The sequence below is a fragment of the Gossypium hirsutum genome, chromosome A03 (assembly GCF_007990345.1).
Source record: "Gossypium hirsutum isolate 1008001.06 chromosome A03, Gossypium_hirsutum_v2.1, whole genome shotgun sequence".
Lineage (NCBI taxonomy): Eukaryota > Viridiplantae > Streptophyta > Magnoliopsida > Malvales > Malvaceae > Gossypium > Gossypium hirsutum.
In genome coordinates, this window is record NC_053426.1 from 78,364,700 (window position 1) to 78,384,297 (window position 19,598).

General features: G+C 38.0%; 1 protein-coding gene and 1 pseudogene across 1 annotated transcript; one reads left to right on the top strand and one right to left on the bottom strand.

The window, feature by feature from the left end:
* Positions 1 to 3,353: 3,353 nt before the first annotated feature.
* On the bottom strand, positions 3,354 to 4,098 carry LOC121218253 (uncharacterized; annotated as a pseudogene).
* Positions 4,099 to 8,862: 4,764 nt separating this feature from the next.
* Positions 8,863 to 10,128, top strand: LOC121218254 (uncharacterized). Its single transcript, XM_041095154.1, has 3 exons — positions 8,863 to 9,569; positions 9,684 to 9,791; positions 9,942 to 10,128. The coding sequence occupies exons 1-3, from the start codon at positions 8,863 to 8,865 to the stop codon at positions 10,126 to 10,128; spliced, it is 1,002 nt and encodes a 333-aa protein (XP_040951088.1).
* Positions 10,129 to 19,598: the final 9,470 nt, after the last annotated feature.

Below are 19,598 nucleotides of genomic sequence, written 5' to 3' on the forward strand. Positions count from 1 at the left end.
TTAAAAGAAAAACCAAAATAAATTGCAAGAGCCAAGACTTGAACCCAGGTTCCCTTGCAACTTTAATGACACCACAACCACTAAACCACAAGCTTCCTTGTGTCATTTATTTACCACAATAATTTAAAAGGCCTTCATCCAAGCACCCAGGGTTTTATTCACTTATTACCAAAATTTTTGCTAAAACCCAGGTTTGAACCCAAGATTTCTCCAACACTTCTTAGGGCCATTAACCACTAAAGCAGACATTTAATTGTGTCATTTCCTTGTACAATTAAATGCTTATATACAACCTCCTTACGGACCCATACTAAAGGCCCAATACTTCTAAGCCCGAATTCGGGGCGTTACATATGGTGCGTAACAGAGTTGTAGGAACACTTTCTAAAAACTTGCACTGATTTTTGAAGAGTTCTGCATTGAAATTATCATGCATACTGCCATCTGTGAAATTGTGTTTATATATATAATTTCTGCAAATTTTATAAAATGTATGACTTAAATTCTATTGATGCTTAAGTTAGTACTCACACCGGGCTTTCATTTTAGAGGTTCGCTATAAAAGTTTTTCATTTTTTGGTGTTTTTATGATAGGGATTTGCCTCAACTCACATTTCATGAGGTTTGCCCCTTATTGCATAGGGTCACGCAGAGAACCCATTTAGGTAATAACATTCCTTTAGTTTTTTCCATATGATGCCATAACCCGGTTATGGTCTTACATGATATGTTCCTTTCCATTAGGGTTCCATGGCCATGGACTTTTTCTTTTAGAGTTTCGTGTTTAAAGTCCTAAAAAACCTTTTTAGACAAGTCCAGAGACAGACACAGACTCATCATACATTAACTCGTACATGAAAAACATGAACATGTTCATGTTTTTCCATACACATATACACATTTCAATCTTTCAAATAAAAGCATCCTTTAACCTCAAAATTCCTATTACACACTTAGACCATCAGATTTCATGCAATCTTAATACACGAACTGCATCAACATTTGTGTTGTAGCAAAAGTACAAATTGTATTGTTGTAGTATCCTATAGCTCGGGTCTGACGACCAGACCAAGCAACAGGTGTTACAAACGTCACGACGAGAAACTCCCTCACGTCACGACATCGTTATGAACTTTTAAAATCTTTGTAGATTGGTCTTTGTTAGATTTCACAGAAGTAGATTGAACTTTACAGAAGTTGTCATTTAGATACATTAAATTTGTAATTTAATAAAAAATTTACATGTGGATGCATGTAATGTAAATATGTATGTAGTGTAAATAAAAATTTCCACAACGAATGATGCATATAGTGTAACACCCCTCACAAATCGTAGATACATTAACTTTTTAATTTAATTATTCTTTAACATTGTACACCTGAATGACTAAAATGGCAACCTCTTTCATTGGAAACTGAGTACCAACAGCCAATTGCCCTGAATGTGTAACGAATGGAGTGGAATAACCAAGAGTGATATGTAGATAATTCGAAAACTTAAGTCCTCTCATTCTATCAAACTTAACTTCAAGCATACGGGTTAGAGGTTGATATTTCAAAATATCTTGTCCAATATCACCAACATGTACAGGTTCCCCGGTCTCATAATCAACAACGTTAAAGTCACCAGCGAGTTCTCCAAATAGCAAGTCAATGATATTCTCATGCACTTTTGGCTCTATTTAGGAATGGTGTATTCTAGCAAAAGTTGATGGCACCTCATATAAATTTGGAGCACCGCTAAATTTGGATTCTAGAAATTGCGATGCAAAACATCCTGACTGTATTCTTATTTGAGTGTATTTATCTAAAATAAAGAGAGTTTCCAATAGTGATATGAAACTATTAATCAACCCATATGTCGGGTCTGGTGTTCCAATTTGCAAATCCACTACAGGGAACCTAGATGAGCTTGGAATATCGACCTTCCATGTCCTTCTTCAATGATGTTGAGCTTGAAATACAGCTCCACTCTTCCAATACCATTGGACTCATGAAGTGCAATTATTTTCTGTAGATCATCATCATCACCTACCACATGAATTGTAGAATATCTCACTGGATTATCGCATGTAATATATCTACACATTAACAACCCGATCAAAGCTCCTATTTTTTTACTAATTTTGTACTTCATCTCTACTAACGTGATGTTCTTTTTGAACATCATGTTAATCAGACTTCTCAACTCAAAGATTACATCAATATCTATATCACGAATTCAACCATTACAATTCACCAAGACATAAAACCTATTGCTCATTTTTGTATAGAATTCTTGTGTATAATATCAATTTAAATTAAAAAAATTAATCAATATATCAATATTTGTAAGTCTATTGTCCAATATCATGAAAAAAACTTACAAAGACTGAAGAAAATAGATGAAGATTACAAAGTATTTAAAACATAATAACTAGAAGAAAATAACAATGCTCAAGGAAAGAAGTTAAATAAACTTACTCTACTTGCCCTAGTGTGAAGGTGTATATATACAATTTTCAGCCTCCCCCATCTTGGCTATTACTATTTCACTTACCCGTTACTCATTGCCTACCTTGCTCCATCATCTTAACTAGAAGCCAGCCTACCTTGTTCCATCATCTCAACTCTACCCTTTTTCCAGCCTATCATGCACGAGAAAGCTTTGTTTTTCAGCCTCCATGTGCTTCCTTTAATTGTTGGATGCAGGCAAGCATGTATGTAAATTGAAATCAACACCTCTTGTAACACTCCTAACCCGTATCCGTCGCCGAAACAGGGTTACAAAGCGTTACCTTTAGTAACTCTATTCCGGCGACGGATACGAGTTAGGGGTGTTACACCTCCAGGAGCCGAATTTGATTGAAGTCAAACCTCTAAGGTGCCAACTTCACCTCTCCCTTCTCTGTCGACTAGTTTTCCAAATAATTCATGAACTTAACTGCTTTGAAAATAATTTTCCTAATTCATATATATGGATAAAAAAGACCGAGGAGTTATTTATGTTAAATCTTATTTATATTAAATGAGTTGGTATGCTCAATGAGCAAATAAATTCCTCAATCCAAGGTCACTAGCTAAAACTCGACACTCATGAAAATCGAAATCTTGTAAATTGTACTTTACAATCTTTTCCTTTTGATAGAGAAAATGCAAGTTTTATGATGACTTCATCATGTAATAAACTTCACAATATCTAAACTTAAAAAAGTATTTTAAGAGCCAACTTTGGAATAGCCCAATAATAAAACAGTCACTAAACTTTAGAAAAATGAAAAATCACTCACTAACGTTATCGAAAAGTGACAAATTAGTCACCCACTAACATTTTTCGTTACAGGCCTGAAAGGACAGGTGACGTGGCTAATTAACTAGCCATATTGGACATGTCCACGGTGGAAATCCACCCAATTTAAGAGCCCTAGTTGGGCAGAAGAAGAGAATAGAAGAGACTGTAAAATCTCTCTCAAAGTCTCCAATAGCCCCAATACAACCGACCCCACAAACAAACCAGCAGCACCGACAACAAGTGCTCCAGCCACCACCACTTGCACTGCCACTAAACCCACCTAATCATTTGATATAATCACAATCGCTACCAACGCTGCTATTAAAGTCAGCAGTGCAACAAAAGCCAACGTCAAAGGCAACCCAAGCTCTACCAAGCTAAGCAACCCAAGCTATTCTGCTTTAAAGAAAACACTAAGTTTCTCTATCAATGAATGGGTGAAACCAAGCTCCTCCATCTTCAATAAAAGCCCAACTTTTTAAACATTGCTTAGAACATTTCTCTTCTCAAGTTTCTTAAACACATCCACTTCTATTTCTTCACTTCCTTTGTAAAAAATCCTTGCTTCAAACCATTGTTTTCCCATTTTGTGTCGTATTTATTTACCTGAAAATGAATAAATAAAAGCAAATAAAAAAGAAATAATGGAAAAAAAATTATTTCTTGGGAACCAAACAGGGGGTACTTTTTTCATGAAGCCATGGAGAGATTGTTAATGACTTTTTGGCGAGAGAAAAAAGGTTAAATTGGCGTTTTTTGGAGGGAAAGAGATTAGTGTGTTCGATTCTTGTAAGGTAAGAGACTGGGGATAGTGTAGAGACCACCATTGATGAATCAAAGGTGACTTGAGTACGGAATTCTTTTTTTTTCTTTATCCTTCTTCTTCTACTATCCAACTAGGGTTCTTAAATTGGAGTCGTTTCCACCATGGGATGCCAATGTGACAAGTTAACGTGCCACATTAGCATTCTATTATGTTTGTAATGGAAAATGAATGTTAGTGACCAATTTATCATTTTTTAAAATTTAGTGACTGAATTGAAAGTTGAATAAATGTTCTGTTATTAAAACCAATGTTAAGGGATTGTTGATATAGTTTAATCTTAATATTTTTACGACATTTAAATAAAGAAAAGACCCTCGTTATCCATCTAAACGTGAATCTAAAAAATATTTGTGAAAATATGTAAAAGGAAAAAGTAAAATAAGTACAATATTTATTATTTTTTATGTTACATAATGATAAGAGCAAATCGCCCACTTGATTTCAAGTTTGCACTCATAAGTACTGACAGAAAGAATATTCAAAATGCAACGTCTAATTGTTCTAATAAAATAATGCCACAATAATTACCCTAATTAACTATTATTTAATAACAATTAAATTAGGAGATTAATTATGTATTAACGCCCCAAAGGCAGGCACATGCTTTGCTTTGGACTCCTATAAATGTAAATATCAAATTGAGATCCAAAGCCATTATCCTTACAAATAAAATGAATTCCAATAATGAATAGTTAATAAAATTTTAGTATTGTTGAAAAAAGTTAAGGTTTTGTATATTTAAGCATTTATGTTTTAGGTTTATTATGTACAAATGTATATTTGTATTTATAAATTCTCAAAAAGATTTTAACATTATTTAACTAAAAGTTAAAATAAATTCAAATAATGCACATATATTTAAAAATTCATTTCAAGATTCATTCTTAATTTGCTCAAATAAAAAATTTAATGTCTAAATAAAAAAACTAATTTAAATGATATAAAGTATCTTTCATAATCCATTATCATTCCTGTACAAGCCCAATTTTGGGCCCAAATAAACATAACTCAACTACCCAATTAAAATTCAATCAAAACTCAATACAAACCCAAAACCCTTAGCCCAAAACTTAGCCCAAAACACTAACCCAACCCAAAGAAAATTAGAAAAAGAAAACCCTAATCCCACTTAGCCTCACCTAGGACCCTCTAGCCATCTGCCACCTCCTGCCTACTGTAGCCACCGCCCTCGTCACTGCGCCACCGCCCAAAGCTGTACCTGTAAGCATTAACGAGACAAGACAGAACAAGAAGCAAGTTGTAAACGCCTATAAAAGGCTGAATCCATTACCATTTGTACATTCGGCATTTTTGTGAAAATAAAAAGCAAACAACGTTCTATTTCCAGTAAAAAACAGAGACTTTAACAACATCAAGAGCAGGGAATAGCCCCATATCAGAGACCGGAGAACCGAAAACCACAAAATCTAAGGTCTATTTTCCTTTTTCTTTTCGAATTTATTTACAGATTATCCCCATTTTTAATAAACATATTACCCCATTTTTAATAAAAAAACATATATATTAAATAAATAATAAATAATAAATAAAAAGAAGAGAAAATTTTACCTAGGGGCGATTTCCGGCCACCGTGTACGGTGGCCGGCACGATGGCGACGACGGTAGTCGGTGACCGGAGCCAGGTCGGAGACTGAGAGGGGGAGAGAATTTCAAAGCCCCACTTCTTTTTTTTTTCTAAATTGAGAAAGAAATGAATTTTTTTTTAACGAATGGCTTAAATAGACTTAGTGAAACGGCACCGTTTCACTTAGGCCCTCATAATACAAAACGGCGCCGTTCCGAGCTTCAACCCGCGCACTGACCCAACCCGCTTCCAGGATCGGCGTGTTTTCTTGCGATTGGGACATTTGCGCATGCAGTCCCTCCGCAATTTCATTGGTTTTAATCAGATCTTTTCACGTTTTTAAATTTGGCCCCGTAATTTTAATTCTATTTTAATTTAATCCCCTGACTGTCTGAAGGAGGAAGATCCGAACGGCGTCGTTTGGTAAAATGAGACTATTTACTCCTTCGATCCCTCCTATTTGCTCGTGCGTTCAAACCAGTCCTTTTCCCCTTTGATGATTTTAAAATCTCCCCCTAAAATTCCGTTTTAACCCAATTTCGTCCTTTTTCCTCATATTTCTCATTTAATTGTAATATTAATCATAATATCATACTGTATTAATGTTATATTTTTATTTATTAAACATCTCACTTTTATTTAATGTTTATATTCATATGTTATAAAGCTTAATATTATTCTCGCATTAATATACTTGTATATTATATATGTATTCATTTAATGTATATATACATTGTACTACGCATATATGTATTAGCATTATTACATGTATTTTTCCTTTTAAGCATTATATATATATTTCACATACAGTATGTATATATATATAGTTAGTATTATTAATTATATGTGTTTACCCCTATTTCATGTACACATTATGTATATACATTTAAATACTATATTATACACATATTAATACCATATTATATACATTTTTTTTCATCTACTTTTACCTCTATCATATTTACTATTAATCAATATATGTTTTATATTTTTAACCTCTATATATATGTATACATTTATATTATTAGTAATCTTTGGTATTATTGTTTTATTTGTATGTCATATATGCATCCTTTTAATATATATATAGTACTCCACATTATGCACATGTATATTAATGTTATATCATACATATCATATATATTATGTATATATATTGTAAACATCATGTTATTCATATATTCTATTATATATATATATATTTATAACTATTATGTGCTTATTTCACATGTGTATCCCGTACATATCTTTTTAATATTATATATACTTTTATTTCTATTATCACGTATATATGTTAATACCATATATATTATCGCTCTCTGCTATTATTATTTATATTATTATTTTTGTTATCGTTTTCGTCATTATTGTCATTTTATTTTGCCATGCTTTATTTATTTTTATTTTTATTCGATCATGTCATTTGCCTTATGCTTGTGTTTTATATTTTTATATTGCTAGCCTTGCTTTCATCCTTTTATAATCACTTATATCATTGTTATTGATATTGTCGCACTTATTATTGTGTATTAGCACCACGATTTGGTTTTATGTTTTTCAATAAATCACATTATATTTTTTTCACTCGATACCTTAAAATAATTCTTTCATAAAAGTGATGTTCCGTATTTGGTAATTCGAGACAATCGTGCCCTAACTTACTGGGTTTCGATTTCTCTCGTTTAACCCAAATAACGGAATACTCTTTTAAATCGCTATACGAGTTTTGAAAAATGCTTATTCTCGAAGATGCGAAGTGTAGTGCCCTAACTTACCGGGTATGACATTTTGTCATCTCAAAATAAGAATTTGTTTTGAAATAAAGGCAATATTCGGTGTTCGAGAATTCGAGAAAACGTGCCCTAACTTACTGGGTTTCGATTTCTCTCGTTTACTCTAAATAATCGAATGCCCTTTTAATAAAATACACGGATTTTATAAAAAGGCAAGCTCGCTCTTGAAAATTTAAGATATCATGTCCTAACTTACTGGATGTGACATTTCATATTTTGAGACAAGAAGGTCTTTAACGCTTGAGCTTTTTATAAAGAGGGATCGTATTTCAAAAGTTTTCAAAGTTTTCAATCTTCGATCTTAAGACATTAATTAATCAATTAGGTACCAATTTTGGGCGTATCGAGGGTGCGAATCCTTCCTCGTGCGTAACCGACTCCCGAACTTATTTTCTGATTTTCGTAGACCCAAAATTATCATTTTAGTAAATCTTAGCTTTTATTAAAATGGTTAATTTAAAGGTGACCCGACCACACCTCATCAAAAGGGATTGGTGGCGACTCCCCATTTTTCATTTTCGTTTTTTAAAATCCAAGTCGATTCCCATTTTTCCCTAAAAAAATGGTTACGACAGCTTGACGACTCCGCTGGGGACACAAGTAAGAGAGTCAAGCCACAAGTTGATTAACTTTTTTCTTTTTATTGAAAATTGAAAATTTGGTTTTGAAATACGATCCTTTCATTGCATTTCATCAGCTATTTTTTGTGATTTATGATACAATACCTACAGCGTTGGTTTGAGTCTTTAAATGGTTTTGCATATTGCATTGCATGACCACTGTGGTCACACCCCTTTAAGTGGGAGTGAGAAACTACTCCTTCGTGAGGTTTTCACCTCCGTGCAGGATAGTGGATCGCTTTCGGGATACGTCCATACCTATGTCTTCGTGAGATTTTCATCTCCGTGCAGCCATAGGGAAATGTATTCCCCTGAACTGAACTCGGTCTGTATGAGCCTATAATGGGTGAAGATCGAGAAATCTGCTGGTTCAGGTACCCTTACTCTAGAACCAAGCCCCATGTAGCGAGCCTTAAGAACCTACCCTAGGTAGAGCGACTCTGAAACTCTAGTGGTTACCTGAGCAAGTGCTATATTTATTATTTTTTGTTTGCTTTGAACTGTGTATAAATTACTGACTTGCTTTGCTTTACTTTGATAGTATTTGCATGGCATTTTCATCATAAAAGGTGTTGATTCGCATTCGGTTCCTAAATAGATAGCTTATCATGGAAAAGAGGTTTTTTGATAAAGTAGAAGACAACGCGGCTGTCCGGATATGGGCTGAGACGACACAACAAGAGAAATGTGACAGTCTTACCGGGGGGTACGTGTCAGAGTTATGGAACTTTACTCGGATCAGCGTAACTCAGAATAATCTCCAAGAAATGAAAGAAATTTGGGGACAGTGGGATGGCGAGGTCAAACAGCTATTCTATTGTCATTACGGTGATTTACCTTATCTGCTCGATGTCAAGATAGATGAACACCTGTTTCGAGCCCTTGCCCAATATTGGAATTCTACGTACAGTTGCTTCTCTTTCAGGAAAGTAGATTTGGTACCTACTATAGAAGAATACACGACCTTGCTCCATTGGCCAAAGATTCAGGTTGACAGAATTTATTCCAGACCTGCTAACATCCCAGCGTTTTCAAAAAAGCTGATGAACATCACAGGGATGAGCGAACAATGGGTAACAACCCGGATCAAACAAAAAGGATATTGTAAATGCATTTCTTGGAGGAACCTGAGGGATCTAATCTTAGCGTACCCCGACGTGAAGAAAATGGTAGATGTCTTCGCCTTGAGCATTTATGGACTGGTCATCTTCCCTAAAGCTTTGGGGCATGTAAACGAGGCTGTTGCCGACCTTTTTGACAGGCTTGGTAAAGGAACCACACATGTACCCGCAATCTTGGCTGAAACTTTCAGATCATTGAATGCTTGTAAAAGAGCGGGTGAAGGGAGATTTATTGGATGTGCACAGCTCTTGCTATCTTGGTTCCACAGCCATTTTTGGAAAGTGGAAAAGGTCTCGTATCGTATCTTCTCTGAAAATTACTCTCCACTAAAAGAGTTAGTGGCAACACCGAGGTGAGATGATGTTATAGAAGAAAATTGGATGACGGTTCTCAGAAATTTGCGAGAAGAAGACGTTGAATGGAGAGCCCCATGGATGGTTCCTGATGAAATATTATACCGATGCAGAGGTTTCGATTGGGTTCCCTTGTTAGGAGTATGGGGAGCCGTCGGATATGCTCCTCTACTATCATTAAGACAGTACAGATCCAGACAGTTTACACCCCCAACATACGGGTTAGCCCAGTGCGAGTTCGTGTTCACAGGGAATAATTACAAAAAGAAAGTTCGCGAGATATCAAATGCCTGGAACCAGACTCGTAGAATGAAGAAGTTTGCTGCCAATCCCATGACTACTCCTGAGTACGACCGATGGTGGAATTACAGAATTAATGACAACATCCCTACATCAGATCAAGGAAATCCTCAGTCGATAGAAGAGCACTTGAAAGTAATCCCCTCTGAGCTAGAAATCATCAGGCAAGATTTCGAGAGAAAGAGTCTGGAGCTAGAAAAAAGGATCGAGCAGTTGGAAGAAGAAAAGATGCAGTTAGGGTTAGATGTCGATGTCTAGAAACTAAAAGCTGAAAAACTCAGAAAAGGGAAAAACAAGGCTGAAGAGGACTTAGACAGTTTGAAAACGGACTATAAGAAGCTGCGCAGATCAATGAGAACCGCTGGGTTAGGAAAAACATCCGAACAGTGGCGACATGAAGTTAAAGAAGAACAAAGCAAATCCAACCAGTGGGAAGAAAAATTTTGCGATGCTCAAACTTGAGAAGGTGCTCTGAAAAAAAGTTTGGTAGAAAGCCAGAATGAGAAATAAGGGTTAAAGACCCGGGTATCAGAGTTAGAGAGGTCATTGTATCAATATCACTCGCGTAACTCTGCAATCGAGTTGAAAGCTAGTCAGAACAGAATCGAAGAATTAAAAGAAAATATAGAAGAACTCAAAATAGCGCTGCAAAATCGTGAATTTCAGATAGAACTCCTCGAAGTGAATAACGAGCGATGGAAGGAGCAACTTCATCATCTCAAGACCAAGTCAGGAGCAGGGACTACGTCATGGGCGAAGCTTTGACTCAAGTGCGAGAAGTGGCTGATCACTTGCAAACATTAGCAGAACGAGCCGATGTACTGAGTTTAAAATACGAGTCAGAATCGGACCGAGGTCGAGAGCTAGCTTGGCTTCTTAGACAGGTCAAGGCCTTAAGTATCAGGGCCAAGCCTTATATGTAATCTATTTTATGTAAAGAAACTTGTGTTCTAGAAAGTTACTCTAATGAAATCGAATTGGAATCAACACTTTTTTGCATTTATTGCATTCATTGCATTCATGCATCAACATTGCATCATACGCACTAAAACTCACAAAAAACCTTAAAAATCATGGCAGTTACCCTGGAACATCGTTACGGTACAAGAGGAAAAACAAGAGCAATGGATCAAAGGTTAGAGAGATTGGAACAAATGCAAAAAGAGATGCAGGATCAATTACAAACACGTATGCAAGAACAGCTTGCCAAAATCCAGCAAGATATGAGGGACCAGATGCTGGAGTCCCAGAAAAGCATGATGGACCAATTAACTCGTCTATTGGCTGGCAGATTAGAAAAAGGGAAAAGCCCTTTGATTAATGCGGGAGATGATAATGAAGATCCTACCTACCCTCCGGGTTTTGCTCCAGCGGACATTCAGACACAACCTGATATGTACCCAAGAAGGCCATCGATCACAATTAGGCCCCAACCATTTCAGGCCGGTGCTTCGGCACCGATGAATTATCAGGCCGGCTCGAGCTCTAATCCGGGGGCCAACCCAACCAACCCTGGGGTCCTCAATCTCGATGAAGTAACAGAAGCAGAAAAGAAAAGGGTAGAATTCCTGAGAGAGCTTGAAAAAAGGTGTAGATGGTTGGAAGAAAAATTTAAAGAAATGGAAAGCATCGACTATCGTGGTGGAATCGACGCTAAGGAATTAAGTTTGGTTCCAGACCTGGTACTCCCTCCCAAGTTCAAAACTCTGGAATTTGAGAAATACAACGGGACTAGCTGTCCCGAAGCTCACATCACTATGTTCTGCAGACGAATGGCAGGCCATGTCAAAAATGACCAACTATTAATTCACTGCTTCCAAGAAAGTCTGGTTGGGGCCGCTTCTAGATGGTACAACCAACTGAGTCGCGTCCAGATCAGTTCATGGAAAGATTTAGCACAAGCCTTCATGAAGCAGTACGGTCATGTGGCAGACATAGCCCCTGATAGAATCACTTTACAGAATATGGAGAAAAAACATAATGAGAGCTTTAGGCAGTACTCCTAGCGATGGAGAGAAGTGGCCAGACAAGTCCAACCTCCTCTGTTGGAAAAGGAAACCACTATGCTCTTCATCAATACCCTGAAGGCACCTTTTATTAACCACATGCTGGGTAGTGCAACCAAGAGTTTTTCAGACATAGTAATGTCTGGAGAAATGATAGAAAATGCCATAAGATGTGGGAAAATAAAGGCTGGGGAAAACGCTAAGAGGTCAGCGCCGAGAAAGAAAGAGCACGAGGTGAAAAATGTGAGCTCGTATTCAAAATCGATCACCATAAGCCAACCAAGGTCGACAACTACTGGACAGCAGGGCCCACCCAGACAAGAGCCCAAAACAAAACAAAATAGGGAGAAACTTCAATTTACGCCCATTCCAATGACGTACAAGGAGTTATACCAAAGTTTATTTGATGCACATGTCATGTCTCCCTTCTATCTAAAGCCAATGCAACCTCCATACCCCAAATGGTATGACGCAAATGCCCAATGCAAATACCATGTAGGAGCCACAGGACACTCGATAGAAAACTGTACCACTTTCAAGAAATTGGTTGAAAGACTCATCAACATGGGGATTGTGAAATTTGATGATACATCCAGTGCAGAGAATCCATTACCTAATCATGGGGATAAGGGAATAAATGCGATAATCAAGAGTTCAGGGAAAGAAATTAAGATGAATATTGTAGAAGTGAATACCTCGTTGGAGGAAGTTTGAAAGAAAATGGTGGAAAGAGGGTTGATAGCACAGAATTCAAGGGTCAGACCTCGAGAAGAGAAGAATTATTGGGAGTTCCATGATCAAGAGGATCACGAGATTCAGAAATACAGTGAATTCAGGGCTTTGTTACAAGGATTGATGGATAATAAGGAGCTGGAATTCTTCGAATATGTCGGGAGCCCGAAAGAAACAGATGTGTGTGCCTCCAAAGAGGGGTCGATGAAGGATGTTTACAAAGCCAACCACCCAGTGGTTATTATATCACGTCCGAGAATGAACGGAGCCGGGGCACAAGTTGAGCCCAAGGTCGTGATCCAAAAGCCCGTTGCATTCCCTTATAAAGATAGCAAAAGGGTACCGTGGAACTATAGCTGCAATGTGACATTCCCGGGAGAGGAGACCCCGATTAATGCATCAGAGGAAGTTCAAGATGAGGGTTTTTATACGCGCAGCGGAAGGCGTTATACCCCAAATACAAAAGTCGAATAGGTTAAAGAAAAATCATTAGCAATTGAGCAAAAGAAAGAGAAGCTAGCGGGGCCTGAACCAGCTGTTAATGAATCAGTGACTAAAAAAGAAGCCAAGGAATTCTTAAAATTTCTAAAGCACAGCGAATATAGTGTCGTAGAACAGTTGCACAAACAGCCAGCTCGTATATCGGTACTGGCCTTACTTTTAAGCTCCGAAACCCATCGCGACGCATTGATGAAGGTGCTGAATGAAACTTATGTTGCTAACGATATCTCTGTAAACAAACTGGACCGCCTAGTCGACAATATAAGTGCCGACAACTTCATATTCTTCAATGACGATGAGGTACCGCCAGGGGGCCGAGGATCGACTAAAGCTTTGCATATCACGACTCGCTATAAAGGGTACACATTACTGGGGGTATTGATTGACAATGGGTCTGCACTAAATGTCCAACCCCTATCTACGCTGAGTAGGTTGCCAGTGGATAGTTCCCATATGAAGACATGCCAAAATATAGTGAGAGCATTTGATGGCACGGAAAGGAAGGTAATGGGGAGAATTGAAGTACCTCTCTTAATCGGGCCGAGCACATACGAGGTAGATTTCCTGGTCATGGACATTAAGCCTTCGTATAATTGCCTATTGAGGAGGCCATGGATACACTCGGTAGGGGCAGTCCCTTCATCGCTGTACCAAAAGTTGAAATTAGTGACTAAAGGTCAGTTAGTAACGATCAATGCTGAAGAGGACATCATCGCGAAAATAACCAGTGACGCCCCATATCTCGAGGCAAATGATGAAGCAATCGAGTGCTCTTTTTGATCTTTGGACTTTGTGAACGCGACGTTCATCACCGAAGGAAATAAGATTCCAATACCCAGGTTATCTGAGACTACAAGAATGGGACTACGGCTAACTATTGGAAAAGGGGCTCTACCCGGAAGAGGACTCGGGAGATACCTCCAGGGAAGGATTAATGTACCAATGATGAAGGACAAACAAGACCATTTTGGGTTAAGGTTTAAGCCGGACATGAAACAAAGAAAGAAGGAACTTGAGAAGGAACTCAAAAGGAAGTTCGGGGATTCCTAGGAAGATTAAATTACATCGCTCAGTTTATTTCACAACTAACTGAGAAATGTGACCCCATATTCCGTCTCCTTAAGAAACACAACCCTGGTGTTTGGGACGAGGAATGCCAGAAGACCTTTGACAAGGTTAAGCAATATTTGTCTAATGCCCCAGTGTTGACACCACCTAGTCCAGATAAACCACTGATACTGTATTTGACGGTATTTGAAAATTCTATGGGATGCGTGCTTGGCCAACACGATGAATCGGGAAGGAAAAAAATGGTGATATATTACCTCAGTAAAAAGTTCACTGAGTGCGGGACGAGATACTCGTTCATTGAAAAGTTGTGTTGTGCCTTAATCTGGACAACCCGAAGACTGAGACAATACATGTTGTATCACATAACTTGGCTAATCTCTAAAATGGACCCTCTGAAGTACTTGATGGAGTCGACTGCTTTGAACGGGAGGATGGCCCGATGGCAAATTCTACTTTCTGAATTCGATATAGTCTATGTGAACCAGAAGGCCGTAAAGGGGAGTGCGATAACAGATTTCCTAGCCAGCAGTGCCCTAGAGGACTACGAGCCTCTGAACTTTGACTTCCCAAATAAAGATCTAATGTACATAGCAAGCACTGAAGAAGACCCTCAAGAAGGTCATCCTTGGAAGCTAAACTTTGACGGAGCATCAAATGCTTTGGGCAATGGAATCAGGGCAGTCCTAGTATCCCCGAACGGAGATCATTATCCCTTCACTAGTAAATTGGATTTTGACTGCACAAACAATATGGCAGAATACGAAGCATGCATCATGGGAATACGTGCAGCCATAGAACGTAAAATCAAGGTGTTAGAGGTATATGGAGATTCTGCCCTAGTGATTTATCAACTCAAAGGTGAATGGGAGACAAGAGACCCCAAATTGATCAATTACCGGAGGTTGATCCTTGAGTTAATTAAAGAGTTTGATGATATTGTCTTCTACTACCTCCCACGAGAAGAAAATCAGATGGCTGACACCCTAGCAACTTTAGCTTCTATGATCAAGGTGAACCAACCAGAGGATGTGAAACCAATCCAAATGAGCATTTATGAAGCTCCGGCTCATTGTTACAACTTCGAAGAAGAAGAAGAAATTGATGATCGCCCTTGGTACCATGATATCCTGTGATATGTGAAGAATTGTGAGTACCCCGATCAAGCTACCGAGAATGACAAAAGAACGTTGAGAAGACTAGCCCATGACTATGTCTTTGATTGGGAGATCCTATACAAAAGAAGGAAGGATCAAGTACTGTTGAGATGTGTAGATGCTATAGAGGCTAAGAAAATCTTAGAGGAAGTCCATGAGGGCGTCTGTGGGACACATGCTAATGGCTTTACAATGGCCAGGCAAATTATGAGGTTTGGATATTATTGGTCCACCATAGAAGGAGACTGTATTAACTACGCCAAAACATGTCATAAGTGCCAAATCTATGGAGACAAGATTAATGTACCTCCCTCACCTCTGCATGTCATGACTTTGCCATAGCCTTTCTCGATGTGGGGCATGGATGTGATTGGCCCAATTTCACCAAAAGCTTCAAATGGGCATCGTTTCATCTTTGTGGTCATCGATTATTTCACCAAGTGGATGAAAGCCGCTTCATATGCCAATGTTACAAAATCGGCAGTTAGCAAGTTCCTAAAAAAGGAAATCATTTATCGATATGGAATACCGGAAAGGATCATATCTGACAACGCATTGAATTTGAACAATAGCATGATAGCGAAAGTCTGCAGTCAGTTCAAGATCAGACACCACAACTCGTCGCCGTATCGCCCAAAAATGAACGGTATAGTTAAGGCAGCTAATAAAAACATTAAGAAGATCGTGGGGAAAATGACTGAAACTTATAAAGACTGGCATGAGAAGTTTCCATTCGCCCTCTATACTTATCGAACGTCTGTCAAGACTTCTACTGGGGCAACGCCTTTCTCATTGGTCTATGGAATGGAGGCGATTTTACCTATCGAGGTCGAGATTCCTTCCCTCAGAGTTTTGTCAGAAGTAAAGTTAGATGAAGCAGAATGGATCCAGTCCCGATATGATCAGTTGAATTTGATTGAAGAAAAGAGGCTAAAGGCTATCCGTCATGGTCAGATGTACCAAAAGCGAATGATGCGAGCTTACAACAAAAAGGTTCATCCCAGAGAATTCCACGAGGGAGACCTAGTATTGAAAAAGATCCTGCCCATACAAAAAGATTTCAGAGGAAAATGGATGCCTAATTGGGAAGGACCTTATGTGGTAAAGAAAGCCTTTTCTGGAAGAGCATTGATATTGGCCGAAATGGATGGCAAGACCTTACCCAATCTCGTGAATTCGGACTCGGTTAAGAAATACTTCGCCTAAAAAAAAGGAGAGGCCAGGGTGAAAACTCGCAAATAGCACCTTGAGACCAAAGGGATTTTGAATTGAAAACCCGTAAAGGACGATTCAAATTTTGATCAAAGGTGGGGTATGCGATGGTCTTATGATACCTAAATTAACAAGGAGGAGAGATGTTACATTTTGGGGCATCTACAAGAGTACTCTAGATCCCCTAAACACATATTGGGCAAAAAGGAGTCCTCAAGAAGTCAGTACAGAGAAGCTCACGCTGCGATATCTGGGGCACCTATTCCCTTCTTATTCATTTTGTATTCCAGCAATGTTTGTTGGCTGTGATGAATCTATTCCCTTCAAATTTTGTTTCTGATAAATTTCAATTCCATCATTACTATAATCTTTTTCAAGCATTTTGCATTGAAATGATGATTAATGGACTAAAAGTCATTTTCACAAAAAAGAGTTCTGCATATTGCTCTGAAAGTTTCTAAATAGTATAGGAACCTAAAACAGGACTATTATTTAGAACTAACCAAACTCAAAGATTGGAAGCATATGAGAAGAAAGAGTTTAAATTGGGACTACCTCTTCGGGTTTTCTGTTCAAAATTTGGGCTGAACAAGAAGACAGGGTACCATTCCAGTAAGAGAACTTTGATGAACAAAGAGCAATGGCAACCTAAACATTAAAAGGGATTCACACTCACAACATGCATAACATGGACTGATTCTACAGTCATGTCCTAAAATCAGTGAATCACAGATCTTGTCTCCCTAAGCAGTAGGGAAACAGATCAAAGGCAACGAGCTTTAACCCCCTAAGCAGTAGGGTAACAAGCTAAAGTTTATAGATCTTATCGCCCTAAGTAGTAGGGAAACAGATCGAAGATGAAGGGTCTTAAACCCCTAAGCAGTAGGGTAACAGACCAAATTGTAGACCTTAAATCCCTAAGCAGTAGGGTAACAGGCTGAAGATTTACAGATCTTATCACCCTAAGCAGTAGGGAAACAGATCAAAGATGATGAGCTTTAACCCCCTAAGCAGTAGGGTAACAAGCCGAATTTACAAGCATTAACCCCCTAAGCAGTAGGGTAATAGGTTGAAAATTACAAATCTCGTCTCCCTGAAGTTGCAGTGGAACAGATCGAATCCAGTAAGTCTCATCTCCCTGAAGTCGCAGTGGAGCAGACTGAATTTACAGATCTTAACTCCCTAAGCAGTAGGGAAATAGATAAAATGCGATGGGCCTTAAACCCCTATGCAGTAGGGTAACAGGTTGAAAAGTACAAATCTCTTCTACTTGAAATGGCGTTGGAATGGCTCAGAGCAAACCCCATTTCCTTGTAGTTTCAGCGGAGTAGATCGAAGTCACATGTCTTATCTCCATAGAGTTGCAGTGGAGCAGATCAAAACAAACCTTGCCTTTTTGAAGTTGCAGTAGAGCAGTGAAGCGGAGCGAAGCAACAAGATTAGAATGAAGCTACCTGGAGAAAAGGAGCACTAAACAAGTCCAGATACGGTGAGACCGGGCAAAATTGGTCTTTCTTAAGTCTTTGCTCTGTTCTCGTTACACGAAAACAAGCAAAGAGGGGTAGCTGTACAAGCCCAATTTTGGCCCAAATAAACATAACCCAACTACCCAATTAAAACCCAATTAAAACCCAATACAAACCCAAAACCCTTAGCCCAAAACTTAGCCCAAAACACTAACCCAACCCAAAAAAAATTAGAAAAAGAAAACCCTAATCCCACTTAGCCTCACCTAAGACCCTCTGGTCGTCTGCCACCTCCTGCCTGCTGCAGCCACCGCCCTCGTCACTATGCCAACGCCCAAAGCTGTACCTGCAAGCATTAACGAGACAAGACAGAACAAGAAGCAAGTTGTAAACGCCTATAAAAGGCTGAATCCATTACCATTTGTACATTCGGCATTTTTGTGAAAATAAAAAGCAAACAACGTTCTATTTCCAGTAAAAAACAAAGACTTTAACAACATCAAGAGAAGGGAATAGCCCCATATCAGAGACCGGAGAATCGAAAACCACAAAATCTAAGGTCTATTTCCTTTTTCTTTTCGAATTTATTTATAGATTATCCCCATTTTTAATAAACATATTACCCCATTTTTAATAAAAAAACATATATATTAAATAAATAATAAATAAATAAATAAATAAGAGAAAATTTTACCTAAGGGCGATTTTTAGCCACCGTGTACGGTGGCCGCACGACGGCGACTACAGTGGTCCGGCGATCGGAGCCAGGTTGGAGACTGAGAGGGGGAGAGAATTTCAAAGCCCCACTTCTTTTTTTTCTGAATTGAGAAAGAGATTAATTTTTTTTAAAGAAATGGCTTAAATAGCCTTAGTGAAACGGCACCGTTCCACTTAGGCCCTCATAATACAAAACGGCGTCGTTCCGAGCTTCAACCCGCGCACTGACCCGACCCGCTTCCAGGATCCGCGTGTTTTCTTGCGATTGAGACATTTGCGCATGCAGTCCCTCCGCAATTTCATTGGTTTTAATCAGATCTTTTCACGTTTTTAAATTTGGCCCCGTAATTTTAATTCTATTTTAATTTAATCCCCTGACTGTCTGAAGGAGGAAGATCCGAACGGGGTCGTTTGGTAAAATGAGACTATTTACTCCTTCGGTCCCTCCTATTTGCTCGCGGGTTCAAACCAGTCCTTTTCCCCTTTGATGATTTTAAAATTTCCCCCTAAAATTCCGTTTTTAACCCAATTTCGTCCTTTTTCCTCATATTTCTCATTTAATTGTAATATTAATCATAATATCATACTGTATTAATGTTATATTTTTATTTATTAAACATCTCACTTTTATTTCATGTTTATATTCATATGTTATAAAGCTTAATATTATTCTCGCATTAATATACTTGTATATTATATATGTATTCATTTAATGTATATATACATTGTACTACGCATATATGTATTAGCATTATTACATGTATTTTCCTTTTAAGCATTATATATATATATATTTCACATACAGTATGTATATATATATAGTTAGTATTATTAATTATATGTGTTTACCCCTATTTCATGTACACATT